Source organism: Hibiscus syriacus, unplaced genomic scaffold, assembly GCF_006381635.1.
Source record: "Hibiscus syriacus cultivar Baekdansim isolate YM2019G1 unplaced genomic scaffold, ASM638163v2 tig00110557_pilon, whole genome shotgun sequence".
Lineage (NCBI taxonomy): Eukaryota > Viridiplantae > Streptophyta > Magnoliopsida > Malvales > Malvaceae > Hibiscus > Hibiscus syriacus.
Genome location: NW_024062780.1, coordinates 918,923 through 942,354, shown reverse-complemented (window position 1 = coordinate 942,354; position 23,432 = coordinate 918,923). Strand labels below are relative to the sequence as shown.

The following is a 23,432-nucleotide window of genomic DNA, read 5'->3' as shown; positions in this document are numbered from 1 at the left end:
TTTCCCAATGTCAACAAAAATTTGAACGTTGTTGCCCGTCTGCTTGTTAACCAACGTCTAGAAAACATATAGTATTTTTTGAATTTGAACGAACTCGTCACGTCGACGTGATGAGTTCACCATAATTTTCTTCCTTTTAAAATTTTAAAATTTATTTTTTTAATTTTTTTTGAAAAATATTTTTTTAATAAACTCGTCACGCGTGACGAGTCATTATAATGCTAATAAAGTAATAGTTCACGTTGGGTCACTATGTGAGACTAATTAAAAATAATATCCAAGGGAACTCTAGGTGACGAGTTTGGGATGCACGGTAGAAAATGTCATATTCTCCAAAAATAAATTATGGGTAGGCCCAATATATCAAATAATTGATCCGCATGAGGTATTGGGCCAAAAAATCCCGAAGTAAGGGCCAGAGAGAAAATGCTTGAAGTCTATTTAGAAGGTCAAATGGGCCTTGGGAAACCTACTTCTGTGTGCTTTTTATGTTTGCAAATGCCAACACTCCATTTAACAAGAACAAAATTCAAAAGATATTTCATGATCGATCGTTTAGATTGATTTTGAAACTGATACTTCCCATGCTGATTGGAATTAGAAAATCGAACAAGCTCATTCTGTCCTTAAAATTTTAATATATACATATACATATGAAGATGGAAAGAGAAAGGTAAAGATAACTGGGGATGATAACAAGAAAAACTAAAAAAAGATCTATTGAACGACCAATCGCCTTGCACAAAAGGTGCAGTAATACCTCCTCTTGGTCTTAAAATATAAAGGCAAAAAGCAGAACCTCCACTGGCTTTCCACATCCATGGCTTGCACCAGCCCTCCGCAGTAGGGACAAGCTCCTGGTGCCGGCTGCCTCGCTACCACCTGCTCATCTTCATCACACACGAACACCAAGCACATCTTCAATGGTCAAAGCCTGCTCTGATGATTTGTGGAGTTAAAAGTCGTCTTTTTCAGGTTGTTTTCTGGGATTTATTGGAAGAAAACGAGCCAAATAGATTGGAGACGAACGTTTGCTACGATATTTATTGACCAACAGTTTGCTAATTTCTTAGGCATACAAATATATTGGAGAGGAAAAGTATAGGTTAGTCTGGAAAGGAAGAATCGGTGCTTAAAGTCTGGAAGGTTCATTCCAATAACAATCTTATCTCTTAAGAATGTAGAATTTTAGTGCATGACTTTGTCGTCATCGACATGTATGTTTTAAACGCGTTAAATTTCAATATCAACGCTGCTTTACCAATTTCCTATTTCTCTCGATGTTGCTTTCACAATTACAACACCGAGAAAAACCTGATAAAAACATCAGGGCGAGGCAAGGCGAAGTCCACCAGTAAAGAACCAACCCAAGACCAATCGGCACTATGACTTGTGGGCTTTGGGTGCCTTTTTGTGGAGCCCCAATTAAATCTAATGGATATGACAGAGTTCTTTAACCCAGCTTTTCTGTTAATTGATGATAGATGAATGATGATGAACCTACGAACTAGTTGCTATGCTCATAAACAAGTATTTAGACGGTATAATAGTTATTTATGACAGCAAATGCTACTGCAAACATATAAATAAAAGATCATGATCTTCAGATATTGAACCAAAATGCATATAGATCAAGCCAATAACATAAAAATTTGTTCTGATCTTATGATTATGCGTACAACATTGATTTTGATTCTCGGCATTCCAAAACCACACCATCCTCCCCTGAAACACTTGCACAAAATTGGATCATAGGTCAAATATTTCGAATTAAACAATTGTTTTATGCGAACGAACCTTCTGTATGAGATAATAATAATTCATTAAATCTCAAAATAAAACAACATGAAGATCTTAAACATTACTGATCTATGGACTGTAAGATATCATAAATCAGCTCTTGTATTCCTGTATGAACTATTTACCCGTAACAAGGGATGTTTTAGGCATAAAGAACTTGGCAACTCGAAGGAGAGAGGTCGCGGAAAGCCTCTGGGGCAGCCACGACATCCCACTTCGCTATGAATTCCCCGTTTGGTCCCTCAGATGCGCTCCCTATTGCCACGTTTAGCCCACTTGACACCACATAGATTTTCCCTTCCACTGCACTCACAGCGAAGGGCCTCTGTATCGTCTCACGTGGGAACTTGTCGCCACCCACGTACAGCCACTTGTCACGATCGGGAACGTAAACCTTCATCGGACAGTCACCATATTCCGAAATGACAAACAGCCTGTCACACACAACCACGCTCACCCCGCTCCAACCTTCTTTCATCCCGTCCTTCATTTCCTGCCACGTGTCGCTCTCCGGGTCGTACACCCCTCCTCTCGGTGAAAACAAGAAAGGCCACGTCCACCCCTCCGTCACGTACATCTTTCCCCCAACCACAGCCGAATCGTACCTGGCCAACCTCACGCGCATTTTAGAAACTTGCTCCCACGTGTCAGTTTGTGGATCATAGGATTCTACGCAGGTGTTCGAATCATTGTACTCGCCCCCACTTCCACCGACAGCAATGATCTTACCATTGACATTTCCAGCAGCGAAGAAAGATCGTGGGGTCACCATGGGAGACGCTATGGACCACTGATTTGTGGATGCGGTGTAAACCATCGTTTTATTGATGGAAGTTTGTGTGTCTGATCATACCGCCTAAAACGTAGAGCTGGCCTTGACGTGTATTCGAAGCACAAGTAAACCCCGGTGGGCACACAGCCTTGGGACAAGGCATCGAAGGTAATACAAACCAACGGTTTGATCGCGGGTCCAGCGCTTGCCATTGTATCCTGGCCGTCGATTTATGGAAAGCGAAGATGAACAGATAAGGCAGAGAAAGCGATAATGATCTCTTACAGACAAAGAAGCCGGGGTCTGTTATGATCCTGTTCCAGGAGCAACACACTGATCGTGCCAACGACTGGTATGGATATGGAAGATGAAGAAGACAAAGCTCTGCGATCTCGTCGGGTAGCCCTGGAATCAACGCCTCCTGTTTCTCCTGATGTTCTTGTCCGTTCTTGTCTTGTTCCTCGCCCGAAGAAGACTTGGAAACAGCCATAAATCTGTGAAGCTCTCGGCGTACACTAGAACTAAGCAGAGCACAAGTCCAGGAATATCATCAGAGCACGGTTCAGACTTCTTCTATTCACATATATATATATACAACCCTAATTTTACTTTAAGGAAGCGTGATTAGGGGGCAAGTGTTGACTGTGAGAACCCAAATTTGCAGAACGAACTTGTAAAAAAGTAAAAGAGTTTGGAGCTCGACTATTTTAGCGGTTCCCTTCTTACCATTTTTGTGAAGAAGAGGAAATAAGGGAGAGAAGTTGATTTGTTTTGGTTGGTTTGTGTGTGTTGGGTAGTTGGCTTATAATTAGGGCGTAAATGAGACGAGACAGATCGCGAGTTATTCGAGATTGACTCGATCAAAGTTCGATAAATACTCGGATCGAATGGACTCGACTCGAGCTCGAACTCGACTCGAGTTCTTAACGAGCCGAAACGAGCTACTCGATATTCGACTCGAAAAACTCGTGAGCAGCTCAAAAATATAATATATTAAGATTTTATTTTTTTAGAAATAAATTTTTAATAATATTAATATTTATGTATTGATTTTTTATAAAAAAAATATAGTAAGATTTTTTGTATTTAAGGTTTATGTTCGAGTTTGAGGCTTCAATCGAGTTAAGTTTAATAAATTTTTTTTCATTTCGAGCCTTTTCGAGCTATTCACGAGTTTCAATTTAGGATTTCGAGTTCGAGTCGAGTTTGAAAATTTTAAACTCACGAGTTTTCGAGTCGAGCTTCATTTCAAAGTTTTCGAGTCGAGTCGAACTCAGCAATACTCGACTCGACTCGTTTACACCCATGCTTATAGTAACCGGAATATTAGGAGAAGCGTTATATCAAGAAAATTCAAACAAATTAGAGACCAAATGAATATAAGGAATTAAACAAAAAGGATCTCGATTCCCAACTTGAAAATGTCACACGAATAAAATAACTTAAACTAGAAGACGGGCATCTGCTTTCTGGTAACCACAGCTTTCAAGAAATTAAATGATTTAATATAAAATTAAGAGTTCATACTATATAGTATTTATTTATTTTATTAAAATAAATAAAATAAATAAATATCTAACAATTTATTTAATTTAAATGAATATTTTAGATGTCAACTGATGATGGCTAATATTCTGATTGATTTGATATAATTATATTAAAGTTGTAACTGAAAAAAAAAACTATCAAATCGGATATAGTTGAAAATGCATCTCCTCGTATTCAAAGAAACAAACCATGTAGTAATTAGTAGAAGAAACCGATTTAATTAATCAGAAAAACTAATTTCTACAATAAGTTGGGTAGTAGGTGAGGAGTGAGACTGATTGATTGACTAATAAAACAAGTTTAAGAAAAATAATTGTTAGAATTGAAATAAGATCGTTTATGTATTATATATATGTTATGTAATGTTATAAGTAAGTAATAATCTCTTTAATCAATGAGTATGTATGACAAAACGTGATACCAACTTTACCTGCTGTTGCGGCCGCTTTCATTTGAAAATTAGTCTGCACTACACTTAACGATGTGTATGGGATCCTAATCCGACCATTTGGGTCGGGTCGGGTCGAATTTTATAGGAATTGTATTCGGGTTAGTTTTGGTTCTGTTTTAGGATAAAAATATCCGACCCGATCATAAAAAATATAATTTTACCTTATATATTTATGAATGATTAAAATAATACCTTTACATATTTTTTAATTAAAATTATATTTTTATTAAATAAAAATAATTTTTTAATAAATGTTTTGTCATAACTATTTAAAAAAATTATGACTTTTTTATTTTGAAAAATTGATGGTTTTGAATTAATTTGAATTAAATTGAAAAGGAGTCGCCATCGACCTTTGGGTTAGGTAGGTTGAATACCTAAAAACTTCTTTTAAAACATATTTAAGAAGAAAAAAATCGTTTTTTAGACAAAAGTTGGTCTGCATAATCAAAGATTCAATTTAACGGTTCAGGAGTCGGTTACACGTAGGGAAGGATTAGCACCCTCACATCGCCCAAAATTGGTACTCGATCGCTTACACGTTGTCCTAAATGGTGGAAATAATAAATCGAATATAAAGTTAAAATATGATCCGTTTATTAAATATTGATTAATTTGCTTCGAATTGATTAGTTAGAGAAAATTCTTTAACTTGAAAATAAATCTCGATATTAGTAATTCTCCATCGGGAAAACTATATCGCCTATTTCTTATATGTAAAGAATATTCCCTCGCCGATGATTTAAAAAAGCGAATAGAATATAAATGGAGAATCGACAACTGCGTAGAATAAATTACCACATAAAAACACATTGAATTATTTTTAAAAAAAGATTTAATTAGTAAAATAAACTAGATTTATTTCAAGTTCCCACTTCGTTCAAATGTAGTATCGGATCGTATCACTTTAACCAAGTGATACTTTCCACGCTCATTCTACAAATCGAGTTCTTGAAATTATTCGAATAACATTAATCGTTAAGGAAATACAATAGAAACAAATACGATTGTAAATGTAAAAAAAATATTTACAATGTAAAATAATAACATTTATTTAATGTTATACATAAAAATATACATGTGAAATATGTACATTCACAAGGGACTAAAACAAAACAATAAAAAATTTACAGATCAAAATGTAAATAAACAAATAAACATATTTAAAAATGTAAGGGACCAAAATGGTATTAACAAAAATTGAGAGGCTGAACAGCAAATACAAACAAACCAGAGCCAAGCTCGAAAATATTACACAATACAGATACTAGAGATGAAAATAACCCATAAATAATATAAAGGACTGAAATGAAATAAGCAGAAAGATAAAGGGCCAAACAATAATTAAACTAAATGTCAAACAGTGACTAAAATAAATGATTTACAAATGTCTTGACCGAAATCAAATATTAAAAAAATAAGTAATATGTAAAATGGACTCAAATGTAAAAATTGAAAGATAAGAGCTCAAAATAAAATATCATAAAAGTTTCGTTGATGGCTAAAACGAGCTATTACAAACGGAGAAGGACCTAAATGGCTATTAGACTCTAACCAGAAAACACTGTGGGGGTTAAAACGACACTGTTTCGTTTGGAGTATATAATCCCAAAAAAGGGGCTTTTTTCCTAATTCCCTCATTTCCTCTTCATTTTAGAAAACAAATAGAGAGAGAGAGAACTCTCTCAACTCCCCTCGTCGAAGAGAGGGAGTCGCCTCTCATCGACGGCAGCCACGGCGGAGCCCACAATGGTCGGAGGGACCTAACCCAAAAAAACTTCCCCTTTCACTATGAGCCTCGATTTACAATCTCCTTCCTCGAAAACCGAACAGAAATCCCTATATCTAGGATAATACCTTTCGAAAACTTTGCAAATCAGTGGCTTTTGGACTCCCCACCCCTCGAACCAAGGTAAACACTCCTTATATTTTTTTATGGTTCCTTTTTTGTTGTTTGGCTCGAATATCTTTCCCTTTTTCTTTTATTTTCTCTCTTCCCCCTTTTCTGTTTTTTTTTAATTTTTTGGTTCGAATATCTTTTTCTCTCTCGTCCTTTTTTTTTGATAATTTGATTTTTAATACCCAAAGAAAGAGCAAATAACAGATACAACAGTAGGAAACAGCCCATCAACAGCAAATAAACAACACTCCACAATTGCCTAGGTAAAACAACTCAAAGAAACACTGAAAGAAAAACAACAATTAACTGCAAGAAAAATTAAGGAGCAACCCATAAGAAGCCACCGCTTTAGGAGCATCTCACATGCCTGCAGACAAGAGACCAGCGAAACAGAAGCAAACAACAAGCTAGTCAATGCACCAGTCGAGGCAAAGCTGTGAATTTACCCTATCAGCTTTGTTGATGCTACAACCATGCAACTTAACAATAACTGTCCGTTTTATAGCATCAAAGACCTCATTAAGCACCCGAGAACAGGCTCTAAAGTGCCTGAGATTGCGTTCTTCCCAGACAAAATACAGAAGACTAATCCAAGCTAGCTTCAAAATGCAGACTAGCAAGGATTTTCCCTTAAAGTTAGTAGCAGCACAGGACAAAGTATCATTCCAGCACAACCCCCTATAGTGAATTCTGCAAGTCTGCAGAATTTTACTCCAGAGTCCAGGAACAAAGGTGCAGTCATTAAACAAATGATCCATGCTCTCAACCCCCATCACTACATAGCTCACAACGCCAATCTAGTTCAATCCTCATATGAATAAGCATATCTTTAGTAGGCAGACGGTTCAAAAGAACCATCCAAGCGACAATAGACATTCTAGGGATATAGAGAGGGAACCATATCAAGTGTTCCCAACTAACCTTCTCATTCTTGTCTCTCAACTTCTCCCACACCCAATAGGTTTTAACCAAATTCCAGTCAACTACATTGCCAAACAAACCAGCAGCCTCTATTCGTAGCTTAAGCAACTTCCTCAAGGTCCAGCTGAGCTGAGGTTTGTAACCAGCCTCCCAGAAAGTGGCCCCCTTCAGGGCATATTCATTAACCCAGGCCACCCAGAGAGACCCAGTATTTGCAAGGATATTTCTAATCAGTAAAAAACAACAAACCTTATTCTAGTAGCCCAGACTTTTTAAACCCAAGCCACCTTCAGACTTTAACCAACACATTTGCTTCCAGCTGACTCTAGCCCCCTTGGCAGGAACATCATCCCCCTTCCAGAAGAACTGCATATAGAGTTGCTCAACCTGCCTAATGATTTTACTAGGCAAAATCATCTGCCTACACCAGTAATTGGAAATACTGCATAAAACATATTGAATGAGCGGCAGTCTGCCACCATAACTCAGCTTCAGCTTAGACCACAAAGCCAGCTTACTTCTGATCTTATCAACCAAAGGAAGACAGTCCTTAGCAGTAAGCTTTCTGGTAACTAATGGCACACCAAGGTACCTAACAGGAAGTGTACCTAATTTAAAACCAGTAGTAACCTGCACTCTTCTTAAAACATCCTCATGTACACCACAAGAAAACAACTCAGATTTCCCAGCATTTAACTGTAGCCCAGACATCTTATAAAAGACCTCCAGAACACCAACAACACCCAAAATAGAATCCTCATCACCATGGCAAAAAATTAATAAATCATCAGCAAAGCTGAGATGAGTGAGAGGAACACGCTTACATTTAGGGTGAAACCGGGTTAACCCTTCCTTGGCAGCGACGTTTAACAAATGGGACAATACATTCATAATAAGAACAAAGAGATAAGGGGACAGAGGATTACCTTGCCTAATTCCCCTCTTCCCTTTAAAGAAACCCACTAAACTACCATTAAATGCTACAGAATATCTAGCACCAGTGACACATGCAGTGATCCAATCTCTAAACCTTCCTGGGAGCCCTAAGGAAGTAAGAACATTCATCAAGAAGTCCCAAGACACAGAATCAAATGCCTTCCTTAAGTCAATTTTAAGAGTGCACCTTGGGGAAAGGGAACTGCGGGAGTAGCCCCTAACAATCTCTTGAGCCAAGAGCGTATTATCAACAATACTACGCCCTTTAATAAAAGCTGACTGATTTGGCAAAATCATACCAGGGAAGAAGCAAGCTAACCGAGCAACAATGATTCCAGTGATAGTTTTATAGACAACCGAACAACAGGATATAGGACGAAAGTCTTTAGCCATACCAGCATTTGGAGTCTTAGGTACCAAGGCAATTGTTGTAGCATTGAAGGCAGGAAGTAGAGTACCTGTCTGGAAAAAATCTCTAATAGATGCCAGAAAATCTTCATGGATAATATCCCAAGCCGTCTTAAAAAAATATGTTGTATATCCATCCGGACCAAGGCTTTTTTCATTACCTTGCCTGAACAGAGAATCTTTAATTTCTTCATTAGAGACCTCCTTGACCAATAAGGCAGCAGCATCACAAGGAAGCTCATATCCCAACAGACTCTTTAGGAGATCAACACCGTAGCTTTGAACACCAACATCCTCAAAACCAAGCAGTTCAGTGTAAAATCTCAACATCTCAGCAGACATAGCATCAAATGAATCCAACCGAGAACCATCTTCAGCGTAGAGCAATCTAACAGTGTTACTCTTTCTTTTCCTCACTACAGTAGAGTGAAAAAATTTTGTATTCCTGTCTCCCTCTTTCAACCAATGGACTTTAGCTTTTTGCTTATAAAAAGAGGCTTCAGCCACCTCAAGCTCCTGAAGCTCATTAAAAAGAATCTTCTCATCATCTAAGTGACAACCAGCTTGGGAAAGGTTAGCAAGCTGCATCTGCTCAAGCTGGGCTCTTTTGGCCTTTACCCTACTTGAAATGTCATCAAAATGGCTCCTGTTAAACTACCTAAGTCTCAACTTAAGCCTTTTAAGCTTAGCAAAAAGGCAGAACATAGGGGAGCCAGACACGTCTAGCTGCCAAGACTCTTTAACAACACTCTTAAAATCACCATGATTAGCCCAGCAATTGAAAACTTAAAAGGTTTGGGCCTGTCAGCCTGGTTATCCTTGAAAAAAGAAATCACAGCAAGACAATGATCAGAGACCCCCTGAGCTAAAAACTCAACAAAGTAATTTGGGAAATCTTCAAGCCACCGAGCATTAATAAGTGCTCGATCCAATTTACGAGCCAAAAAATTCCCTGCTTGCTTATTTGACCATGTATAGAGAGGATCCACATAAGGATGGTCAAAAAGCCCCAAGGATGACAAACAGCTCCTACAAGCTTCCATTTCAGCAGTGACATAAGGCCCAAGGCTCTCAAAGTCAGAGCTTTCTTCAGCATTGATGAAAATGTTTAAGCCACCTCCTATAAGCCATGAAGCCTCCCCAACTAAACTTTCCACCTCTTCCAACTGCCTCCAGAGGTGAAGCCTATCAGAACCACTGTTTCTTCACCAATCTCTCGTCCTTTTTTTTCTCTTCCTGCTCTCTTTTTATTTATTGTGCTCTCTGATTTTTCTTATTAGCTTCGTGAGATGATGATATCTAGGGCTAGGATATGATTTTTTTTCTTCTGATTTCTTTGGTAAAAATCCTGATTTTACGGGGTTTATTGGTATTTAAACGTGGGTTTTCAGATTTGGTGGGATTCTCTACTTATTTGGTGGATGATTGTCACTGTAGGTGAAATGGCGGCGTCAGAGACGGTCGGCAACAGCAACAGCAACAGCAACCAATGGCGACGAAAACATCTTTCTGGGGTTAGGGTTTCAAAAACCCTAATTGAGCCGAGTCGGATCTGCTGAGTGGCGTGATGAGATCGAATGCATGTCCGCTTATTGCGATTGGCGTGATTAAATAGTCTTATCTTAATATGGACCAACAAAGATAACGTCTAATCTACTGAATCGGTTGAAAATGTTTCATCATATTAAACCCAATTTTGATTATTAAAATTAAGTCACTTTTTTTGTCTTTAGCTGGAATCCATTGAGTTTGCCTAATTTTGTTATTTTCCCCCCTTAACTACCCAAAATATGCAAAATAGTGAAAAGATAAATCAATAGGACGGCATGTATTTTTTCTTATAATCTTAACATCTTTATACCAACGTCTGATACATATATATATATATCAATAATTTTATTAAAAATAAAAAAATATAATAAAAAATTATAATTATTATTGTAAATTAAATATATAATTTGAATATTTTCTCATGAGGTTGAAACTAACTATTTTAAATCATTATACATGGAAAAGATTAAACAATAAAATAAGACTTGAATCAAAAATAGATACGAACGAATCTCATTGCACGGACAATGAACTAGAAAAGGAGAAAAGCTAGTGAAAGACCAACTGGAACAGTAAATCAGAGTTAGCGTTGTGAAAAACTATCTATGAACATAAAATCGATTATCTAAAATTAATCTGAGGATCCATAACAAGTAAGATCAACAAAATTATAAATAAATATCATATTGATCAGTCATGAAATCGTCAAATCTAACTCAGAGAAAATACAAAATAAAAAAGATGAAATAACTGAAAAAGATGAAAATGTATCATAAAAATAAAATTATTTTTATTAAACAAATAAAAAAAGGACAACGATCAATAACAGACATCAAAACTAATGCAACTGACGTCTAAACAAAACTAAGAAATAAAAAATTGTTCTGACTTATAAAAAATACACAAATCTTAAAAGAGAAAAAAATTGAGAGAGACAGACATTGATTATATATATATATTTAATTGATGAAAATTGTAGTTAATTATACAAGTATTGAAATGATAATTGACATCGATGATGTGAAACATTCAAGGAAAACATAAGAAAAAGTCAATTTGTACCAACCAAACTATTTCGGTTGTAAAAAAATATTGTTATTCTTTAAGGATTTAAGTTAGAATATCAGTAATATCTGAGAGGTGTGAGCGTTCAATGTAAAATGATTAATAATATTCTTTAAATATATAATATCTTATAATTATTCATAATAATAATAATAATAATAATAATAATAATAATAATAATAATAATAATAAAAAGAACAGAGCAGTTTGGGAGAAGAAAAGAAGCAAAACAAGTGGCGACCGATAGGGTCGTTAGATTATTACTATTAATATTTAAAATAAATTTTCATATTACTTTATTTTAGTGCACATATTTTTCAACTGTTCAGATGAGAATTAAAAAAATGGCTGTCCCTTTTTCCCATATGTATAGGGTAGGGGGAGGTAAGATAGTAGGTTACGCCCAACACTAAGTTGAGAGCAACTTCCGTAAGAGACCTCCGAATTATGAAATGCCCTCCGTGGGACTCGATCCCACGACCTCAAGATTAAGAACCTTTTTAAAATATTTTTTTGATCACTAAATTATTGACTTGCTGTAATTACTCTAAGATTAACGAATATGTATGGATTAAGTTCTTCTATAATAATAAAATATTTATATTATGTAAAGTTAGGATTAATATCAAATTCATGATAACCTATTTCCCTTCCATTTAAAAAAATATTAAAATAAGATAAAAATTAGTAGTTCTTGCCATTTGCCAAAACCATTGCCTATATATATATATACACACACACATTAGTTTGAATGAACATAATAAACACTGATGTGTGTCTATATTTATATAAAATGCAATAGCTAACCCTCAAAATGATGACTACAACATTAGTTCAGGGAGGGGCCCGACCCATCTAAAATTATTTTTTGTTCGATAGATTTTGATATAATAGTATTTTAGTTAATGTAAAATTAAGTATTTAGATTAAGAAATATAAGAATTTATTATATATTTAATCAAGTAGGGGACGAACTAAAGAATGATAATTCAATACCAACAACAGGTTGATCAAGCGGGATGAGGCACTAGATCCCTTAAGGAATGTCAGGCGTCCGAATCTTGGCGATTGTGAATGAAGCAAACTAGGTTGGGAGGGTCGCCCTCGCCTCTGCAGTACCTAATCTGAATTAGTCGACCAATAGATTAGAAATCGATGGTTATACAAAAAAATGATAATTAAGCGTTTTTAGTTTTTTTGTCTAATAACAATTTAGGTCATTTTAGGTCATTATAAATTTAATTATTAGACAAATTAGACATTATTTTCTGCATTGTAAGTTTAAATAGCTAATAAGTCATTGTATTTTTCTTAAAAAGTTTATATTTCGGCCCCTGTCTATATCTAATCCTATTCCCTGTCTATATCTAATCCTAGTCCCGTCCATGAGTAAATGAAATAAGCACTCACTTAGGGACAACATATTGGTATAATTTTGTGGACTTTGTATCGTACCTACTCCAATTAAAGTGGAGATAGATATAAGTTTGGTGGGTAATAAACGGGTGTAGATATAAAAAGTTATAAATGAATAGTGAGTATGTGATGAGTTTGATACCTTATTTGCCTCACATCCACATGTCCCGCATCTATTTGCCCACTAACTAGCCATCATATAAATTTTGGATATTTATGAATTTAGATATAATTTTAGATATTATGATGCAAATATTAAGATCTTATAGGACATTACTTGTAATTTAACCAAACGTTAGGGTATAAACATTTATAGAATTGAAGATTGTCATTTCTCATGTCTCAAATTAATGGAGGTATGAGTGGATACATACGGATACGAGATGAGTGGTGTCTATCCACTTGGGCAGTAGGTAAGGGAGTAGATTTGAGTACCCCATAGATAAGTGTAGATTTAAAAAAATTATCTGTCATGAATATGTAAGTGATGGATACAAAAATATTAAGTGAATATGGAAAAGGAATATTCGTACTCGCCTCACATGTTCTTTTGAAAATAAGCTTATTAGGGATCGTGGGCCAACAACTGGGCATTAGAAAGGGGGTAAAATTGGTCCAGTATGGTTTACAGTTTTTTATTTAGCATAACAAGATAAGTAGAAGTTTATTTTGGGATTTATCGCATTTTTTACAACGACATGACATGTCACGTTGAGACGATGAGTTTTAATAAAAAAAACATTTTTATTCAACTTTTTTATCTTGATGTGATAAATTTTTAAAAATATATATATTTTATTAGAACTTGTCGCCTGTAAATGACGATTTTAATAAAAAAATATTTTTATTAGAACTGGTCATCTCGACGTAATGAGTTTCATGAACACTGTAAAAAAATATCATAGATCCAAAATAAACTTCTATTTACCTTAATTTTTCAAGTATTTACCCATTTACCATATTGGGAAAAAAACCTTAGAAGGGGGCAGAATAGGCCCAATAAGATGTCTACCACTAATTTACGACCAATTAAGTTGTTTCGAACCCCCGCACTTAGGCACCCACATTATCCGTTTGCAAATTGGACCGTTTAGATTTCCATTGTGATAAAATCAGATTTCTTCTACTTGTAAATACAATTAAAATTCTATAAATTAATAATGTCAGGACCAGAGAAATTTATTAATTTAGAGAGTTATTAATTTATCGATAAATTAATAATTATTAATTTAAAAAGCTTTTTAAGTAATTATACTATACATACCAAACAAAAAGATAAATTAGTCTATGCCTCTTAGAATTACGTTGCAAGAGATGAGTTAAATTAATAATGAGCTCCAGATAGTCTTAAACTTTAAAGGAAAATAGACAACTATTGAATCATATTTTAATAGAGTGTAATATATTTTTTTCAGTTTCTATGAATTATTAATTTATGATTTTCTTGAGACCGAAAATTATAAAGAGATCTCACGAAAAATTATTATCTTATTATTTTATCGAGTTTTTTAATTTTTTACATTGGCCCAAGTCGAGACCGGATAAATTTATTATTCTAAAGAGTTTATTAATTTATCGAGTATTAATTTAAGAGAAAATAACCTCAGTGACCAAAAATCCCATATAATATACGATTTTAACCAACTTTTTCCGGATTTGCCAAAATGACCAACAAAATCGCAATGCGATCGCTAATTCGCAACGCGATCTCCATTATCGTAAATCAGTTTCCAGATTCGCAACGCGATTATGACTATCGCAATGCGATTTTCCTAATTCGCATTGCGATTTTCCCAATTCGCAATGCGAATAAGTAAATCGCAATGCGAATTTGGAAAATCGCAATGCGATACTGACTATTGCAATGCAATTTTCCTAATTCGCATTGCGATTTACGTATTCACGTTGCGATTTACGTATTCGCGTTGCGATTTTCATAATTCGCAATGCGAATACGTAAATCGCAATGCGAATTAGGAAAATCGCAATGCGAATACGTAAATCGCAATGCGAATCTTACTATCGCAATGCAATTTACATAGCGCAATTCGTATTAACGCGTATTTTTTTTTCAAATTCCAAACACAAATTTTTTCTTAATAAATCGAAAACTGAATCATCCACAATAATCGCAACTCATAACCTCAAACCTAAAATCACAACACTCAGTCCCATCTCCATCTCTCACTCTCTACGGCGAAATCCTTCCCCATCTCCGAAGATTTCCGTCCCCATCGCCGGCGAAATCCCTCACAACCATTCACAGTCAGAAATCTCTCACAATCATTCAGAAATGGAAAATCAACCTCCGAGGGTTAGTTTTGTTTTATTTTTATTTTGAAATTTTTGCATTATTTTAGGTTTTTCATATTGAGATTGATGATAAGTTTACTGGTAATTTCAATAATAGATTAACCATTTCACTTAGATTTCTTATTAAATTCATTCGATTGCTGTCAATACTGCTAAACTATTTAGCCTGTGAAGTTAGTATTTGTCTTTGTGTTGTCTTTTGGTTGAAGTAATGCAGAAGAAGAATAGTTTCGAGAATGAAAATCGCAACGCGGAAATAACTATCGCAACGCGAAACCAAAATCGCATTGCGATTTTCATTTCGCGTTGCGATTTTCATTTCGCGTTGCGATTCTTTCGTTGCGATAGTCATTTCGCGTTGCGATTCTCTCGTTGCGATAGTCATTTCCGCGTTGCGATTCTCATTATCTCGTTGCGATTTTCATTTCAACCAAAAGACAAAACAGTGTTACAAATTTTAGTTTCAAGAATAAACTACTATTTATGTTTATTGTTTTTGGTATATATTCTCATTATTCTCATTAAGGAATAAAGTTAGCCTAGCCACTACAATTGCTTCGAAGCTTTCACCTGCACAAAGAAAATTGTTTGAGGAAACCTACTTCGGGCCATGGCTGAGAGTACAGCATCCGGGTGGAGATGTTAATTTGACCCATTTGTGGCTTCAGACCATGACTAGCGATCTACCCGACAGTATACAACGTGGTGAGGAAGAGATATGATTTCATTTTCCACCGGCGTATACTTGTTTTGGGCGGAAGGAGTTCTGCTTAATCACTGGTCTACGATTCGGACACGATGATGTAGGCCGGTACACTCGTCATATCACCCGCCCATCATGGTTATCCAGGGTTTTTCCTGATGAGTCAATAGAGAAGCCGAACTTACACGTCGATGACATGAAGAAATTGTTTAATAAGAAAGATGGTTTTACTCGGATGAATGACGTCGATGTTGTCCGAGTATGCCTTCTACTACTTTTGTATGCCGGCTTTTTAGGCAGAGAGGCCAGACAACCTATTCCTCAGGAGGTAATATTATTGGTAGAGGACCTAAATGCATGGAATCTGTTTCCGTGGGGTTCGTATATATGGAAAGCTACCTGGAGTAAGTTGTCATCTGCCTTTGATGACTGCAAAAGTTTGCGGGGCGATGGGTCGAAATACACTTTGTCAGGCTTTGTTTGGGCCTTTAAGGTAAGAATTTCTATATAATATTTTCAAAATTATAATTAATTATTTAACAATTACTAATGTTTGTTATTATATTGTTTGTAGATTTGGATATTCGAGGCCTTTCCCGCCATGAAGACATATGCAATAAAAACTTCAAATTATATTCCCAGGGCTATTTCCTGGAAGAGGAAACGTCTGTTGGATTGGGAAGACTTAATACCATATGCGACAATAAATAATGTAAGTTAACACAAATATTATCATATATAAACAAGTTATTAATAGTAGACGTTTAACTTTGTTTGAGTTTTTATATTTTTAGGAGGCCAACATTCCATTAATGAGACTGACACCCACGGAGGCTGAGCTTGCCACTGATTGATGGCAAGCTAGTCAGCGTTTTCTTAATGGCACGAATGATGAGCAGCCTCCACTTCCTCCACTTCGAGAGCCATCACCTCACCCAGAGCCATCACCTGATCGACCCGACTATACACCTCTACAACGAGAGCCATCACCTATCCCATCACATCATCGAGCCTCTTCTCCACCATCACCTGTTCTCCACCTCCACGGGATGAGTCAAGGGAGTTACATGATGAGGTCAATGCCATGCGTGAGGAGATCGGTACTCTACGCGATAACGATGGTGCATGGCGTGTGGAGGTGTCTACTTTACGTGGTGAGGTTGCCGCTCTACGTGAGATTGTAGTATCGTTGCAGAATGAGGTTCATACTCTACGCAACGAGGTAAGTTTAAGATTTTCCATATTTAACTTGATGATAAATTTACTCGTAATTTCACTTAAATTAACCATTTCACTTAGATTGCTTAGTAAATTTATTCGGTTGCTGCCAATACTACTAAATTGTTTATTAACACTGTGAAGTTAGTATTTGTCTTTTTGTTTTGTCTTTTGGTTGAAGTAAATTTATTCGGTTGCTGCCAATTCTGCTAAACTGTGTATTCTTTAACACTGTGAAGTTAGTATTTGTCTTTTTTTTTGTCTTTTGGTTGAAAGTTTGAAATATATTTGTCTTTGTTTTCACTGTTTAAATATCATGTCTGTTTATTTACTGATATTTGTATTTAATTATTTAGCGGAGCGATAAGGTGGATGCTTTACGTCGGGTTTTTCTTGCACGACAGAGTTCACGCATCAGACGGCGTGCACGTGCTATTAAGTCTCCGTATACCCCAATAGTGCGAAGACACCGCAAGAAGAAGCCCGACTCGCCTGTCATCCCTCAAGATTCCACTCCTATCGTTGAAGAGGCCCCTATCATTCCTCGAGAGTCCCCTCCCACCGTTCAAGAGGCCACTGTCATCGTTGAAGAGGTCCCTCCCACCATTCAAGAGCCCGATTCACATGGCGTCATATGTAGGATTCTTGAGAAACCCTCTGACGTGCCGGACATGATGTATTCAAGTTGGCTCTCGTATGAGTTACCGGCCAGTACCATACCGGTATCTGAAGTGGAGAGGAAACAACTACCGGACACAATTCTGGATATAACACCCTTTGGGCTAAGACTGCAGTTGATTTTTATCTACATGAGCGGAACCAGGGGTGTTTCACTGACATATGCAAGCTCAACGATGATATCTATTTGTTGCTTGATCGGTCTTGGTGGGGCGTATTATTAGGGGTCGAAGACAATGGCTATTTCGATGGAGGGGTAAGTCTTATATTTTTCTTATAATTTAATTTGATTATTTTTTTAAATTTATGTAAGTTACTAATATATGTCTTTTTTTGTAAAACAGCATATCGATGCGTGGGTGTCACGTCTTCTAATAATTAGGAAACTTAAGGAAAATAAAAGAAATACACGATATACAATTATGCCGACGTCTTTTAACGCCGTTCACTTGAAGAATCAAACGAGATGAATCATTTGCGTTGGGCAATGGACAAGCTAAACTTTATCCTGCATGGTGGGAGGTCGATAAGGTTAGTGTTTATTTTAGATTGAGTTTAAAGGTATTCATAAATAAGTGCGCAAATGAATGAATCATTACTTATGATTGCAGGTGTTTATCCCTGTTTTGGAACGTAAACATTGGCTTCTCGTCGAGCTTCAGATCCCATCCCTTAAGGCAATAGTATATGACAGCATGATAAATTACATATCATTGGCTGATTTAAGAGATATTATTAAGGGATGGAGCTCTCATTTGGCTAAATTCTTGGATGCAATAAATTATTGGACTCGTTCTGGAAACAAGAAGCCAAAGAAGCTCAATATTACAGTTAGCAGAGACGAGACCGCACCACAACAAACGAAATGACCCAGAGGGGATTGTGGTCGTCTCGTATGCTTGGCGTTGGACCGTTTGATCACAGGAAGCATAAAGTATCTACCTCCCACCGATAGAGATAGAGCTGCAGTAGGCTTGTAGTTTCGGCATTATATGGCTAGATCGATATATATGAGACGCTGCCTACATGCATCCGCGTTATAAAAATGTCCATAAACAATTGGTATGTTTATAGGCTTGTGGTTTGAAAATGTTTGGTTAAGTACCTAGAATTCAATAATTTGCTGTTTGTAGGTTTTAGATGTGTAGAAAGTGTTGTTTGAGCAAATGTTTGGTTTATGCAGGTTAATCACAGAAGTGAGCTGCGTGAAAATGATGTATGGCTGCAAAAGTTGATTCAATAGTAGATGAGGAAATAAGAATTATTGCTTATTTTTTGATTGTTTAATTGATTTGTAAAATGTGATTTGTAAAAGTTGATTTGTTTAATTGATGTTAACATAATTTTTATTTGTGCTTGTTTAATTAATTGAAATGTAATGGTTGATTTTGTTGATTTCAATCTGCATTATGTTGAAGGCAAAAAGTACTATCGGAATGCGAAATGAAAATCGCAACGAGAGAATCGCACTGCGAAATGAAAATCGCAACGCGAATTTCGCATTGCGAAATTCGCATTGCAATTTTCATTTCGCATTGTGATTCACTCGTTGCGATTTTCATTTCGCATTGTGATAGGAATTTCCGCGTTGCGATAGACATTAAGATGATTGCCTATTAAGTGATAACAACTGAACATATCATAGCAATTTTTAAACTCAAGTTACTAATACATGCCTAACTGAAAATGTTAAAAGTCCACACATAAAATCTACATAATACAACGTTTGCATTTAAAAATCACCTAAGTTAACAGTTCCAAAAGGTAAAGCCAGTTGTGATTGAGATTTTAAAGATGATTGCGATTTTGATTTCCTTTTTCTTGACACCATATGAGCTTTGGATTTTGATGATGATCCAATATTTTGGTAGAGGAAAAGATGATTGTGATGGCACTGGTGATCCACATGTCAACCTTACATGACCACTTTCCTTGCACCGACTACATGTCGATCTCTTCTTCTCTTCACCCTTAGACGGTATACGATTGTGACTTTTTGGTCGGCCAGGTAGCCTTCTGTCCATGACTTTTTGATCGTGACTTTTATAACATGGTCACACGGATAACCAGATGTTTGCCATTTCATACAACTACACGTCCTTGCATTTAGATCGACAAGCCCATTTAAGTTATTATCCAGTACTTCAAACAAAATGTTTGAACATGGTTCAACTCTCCATGACGTTGACTTCACAACACGTTTCGTTATCTTTTTTTCAGTCTATGGTGTAACACGATGTTCCAATGTTCCTGTAAATTTAAATAAATAAATACTTAGTAAAATATATGATAAGTTACGAATTCAAAGAAATAATACCTGCATGGTTTCTTTTCTTGTAGTACCACTATTGAATAGAGGCTCGAAAAACTCCATTAACATAGTAATGGGTAATTTCCGGGAATGACGACTTAGAGCGTTGATTGATTCTGCACTATTAGACGTCCTGAAACCATATCTTGCTCCAAGTTGATGTACTCTTGACCATCTTTCAAACCCGACATCTTCTAGTGTTTGAGCACACTGAGGCAAAACACATCTTAAACAGTTTATATGCTTATTGAAATCCACTTCCCGATAAGCTTTTACAACCTTCCAGTATGTCCATTTGTGCTTTTTTATACCAGCAGACCTTGATTTTAGATTTCTATACAAATGAACACCACAAAGTCCATGAAAAGCATCTGAGAAACACATTCTAACAGCGTTGTCAATTGAGTTTGCCCTATCGGATATGATTGTCAGATTGCTAATAGGACCTATGCAATCCCTAAGATTCCCCATAAACCATGTCCATGAATAAGAGGTTTCAGATTTGCCAACCCCGTAAGCTATTGGCAATATCCCATTGTTAGCATCTATGGCTATTGCTAATAAGTTTACTCCAAGGTATCGACCTTTCAAATGTGCTCCGTCAACTATAATAACTGGGCGCATGCAAGTAATAAACGAACGAATCTACAAAATAATATACACTAGAAATATAATCATTTAAATGTGAAATACATGTAACTAACAAAAATGAGTCAACAGAATTATTTTGATTTACTAACTGCAGCACCAATGGCGATAAACAGCAACTCAAAGCGTCCATCTCTATCTGTTTTGATTTGAGTTACCGACCCAGGATTTTTCAGCTTTAAATTGTGACAATAAGCCGGCAGTTGGGCAAACGATGCTTCTGGCGACCCCCTCAACAATTCCAAGGCATAACATTTGGCTCTCCAAGCTTGAGAATATGATATACTAATCTTGAACCGAGCATTCATGTCAGTCATAATTTCATGTCCCCGATATACCCTGCCATTCAAAAACATTAACTCAGTCAGAAAACCACCCAACACCTTTTTGTTTGCCTGTCTATGGTGAGGAAAAACTTGGGTTCTTGAACATGTACGTTTATCAATAAAAGTCCTAACTTGAAACATTTCACAATCTTTTATCTTCTTTGCAATCATACGCCAAGTACAGTTTTTGTCAATCATACACCTTGTTTCGAAACGATCTTTGCTTGATTTGTTAACTTTTAGTTGATAGCCATCTTCCACACATTTCGTATACAAAGCTATCTTCAAGTCTTCCTTTGTATCAAAACAATCATCTTTCTTGATACGAATAACTTTTGTGCAACAATCAACTGCTTTCTTTACCTACTCTTCTTCCGGTATCTGAAGTAATTCTGGCATATTCTAGTTATACTCCTGTGGCATTTTCTTTTCTTCGGGGACTTTTTCTTCTTCTTTTTCTTCTTCAGGATTATATGAATTACATAATGGATGTTCAACATGTTTATTCACAGTCGTAACTTCCTCCTCATTATCATCAATAACATCTTCCTCGGCAACGGTTGTTTCATCATCAAAATTCGGGTATTGACCAATATCAAAATCATTACACGCAGGGTCTGTTTCTTCTTCTGAAACATCATCAAAATCCGAGTATTGACCAATATCAAAGTCCGGGTATTGACCAAGATCAAATTTCGAATACTGACTAGTACTCACAATTTTTTCTGTTGGCTCATCATCGTCTAATTTGTCAATAGGAAAACCGGAATTTGGTGCTGAAAGTTGATTGGGATTTGGCTTAGAGAAAGGTTGTGGGTTTTGAGAAAAACTTAGTTGATTACTACCCGCTACTGACCCAACAATACTACTTCTAGGTTCAACAACATACAACGTAACATCATCACTTGAAACACTAATATAAGCAATGAACCGTTCAACATCTTCATTGTCGGTTCACAAATAAACTTTACCATTTCTCTGATAAGATAGCCTAAATCCACTTAGGGGCTCTAAATTCAATTTCTTTGAAACACGTAACATTAGAGTTTCATAAGTTAACTTTTTTAATGACAGTTTTAGTTGAAGATTCATGGGTAAAGGCATATATTGTAAAACACCATGAACATTCTCCCATGACCCTCTAAAACACAAATCTATCCAAACATGGTCAACATTAGATGATTTCATGGTTGTAAATTAATTTACTAAACAAACGAGCTGCGAAACTAAGACCTGTTGCCGGATGGGGAAGGATGTAGGAACGGATATAGGAATGGATGTCGCCGGAGAGAGTGATAGATGGAGATGGAATGAGTTGCGATTTAGGGATTTAGGTTATGAGTTGTTGTTGCTGCGTAGATATATACACAAAAAATTTGTGTTGCGAAACTAAAACCTATTGCGAACTTTGAAAATCGCATTGCGATTCTGTATTATCGCGTTGCGAAAGTAAGTATCGCGTTGCGATTTTCCTAATTCGCAATACGAATTTGGAAAATCGCAATGCGATACTGACTATCGAAACGAGATAATACAAAATCGCAACGAGATTCTGAAAATCGCAATCATCTTCAAAATCCCAATCACAACCGGCTTCACCTTTTGGGACTGTTAACTTAGGTGATTTTTAAATGCAAACGTTGTATTATGTGTATTTTATGTGTTCACTTTTAACATTTTCAGTTAGGCATGTATTAGTAACTTGAGTTTGAACATTGCTATGATCTGTTCAGTTGTTATCACTTATTAGATATTCATTTCACTATCTCAACGGGGAAATCGCAACGCGAAAATGGCTATCGCAATTCGAAATGAAAAAATCGCAACGCGAAAATGGCTATCGCATTGCGATTTTCTCGTTGCGATAGTCAGTTTCGTGTTGCGATAGTCTGTTTTGCCTTCAACATAATGCAGATTGAAAATCAACAAATCAACTATTACATTTCAATCAATTAAACAAGCACAAATAAGAATTATGTACACACCAATTAAACAAATCAACATTTACAAATCATTTTTTACAAATCAATTAAACAATCAAAAAATAATAATAATTCTTATTTCCTCATCAATTATTGAATCAATGAATCAACTTTTGCATCCGTACATCCATTTCACGCAGCTCACTTAAGGATTAACCTGCAAAAACCAAACATTTGCTCAAACAAGACTTCCTACACATCTAAAACCTACAAACAGCAAATTATTGAATTATAGGTACTTAACCAAACATTTTCAAACCAAAAGGAGTATATATATGTTAACAAAACTTGCATTTGACTTACCAATTAACAATGGATACTTTCATAACGCGGATGTAGGTAGGCAGCGTCTAGAATATATCGCTCTAGCCATATAATGCCGAAACCACAAGCCTACTGCAGCTCTATCTCTATCGGTGGGAGGTACAAACTCTGTGCTTCCCGTCGTCAAACGCGCCAAGCACATGCATACGAGAGGACCACAA

General features: G+C 36.0%; 1 protein-coding gene and 1 pseudogene across 1 annotated transcript; both read right to left on the bottom strand.

Annotated features, from left to right (window-relative positions):
• Window positions 1–620: 620 nt before the first annotated feature.
• On the bottom strand, window positions 621–21,440 carry LOC120132185. Its single transcript, XM_039149003.1, has 2 exons — window positions 21,406–21,440; window positions 621–924 (listed from the first exon to the last, which is right to left on the bottom strand). The coding sequence occupies exon 2, from the start codon at window positions 916–918 to the stop codon at window positions 718–720; it is 201 nt and encodes a 66-aa protein (XP_039004934.1). The 5' UTR covers window positions 919–924; window positions 21,406–21,440; the 3' UTR covers window positions 621–717.
• LOC120132183 lies at window positions 1,892–3,280 on the bottom strand (annotated as a pseudogene).
• Window positions 21,441–23,432: the final 1,992 nt, after the last annotated feature.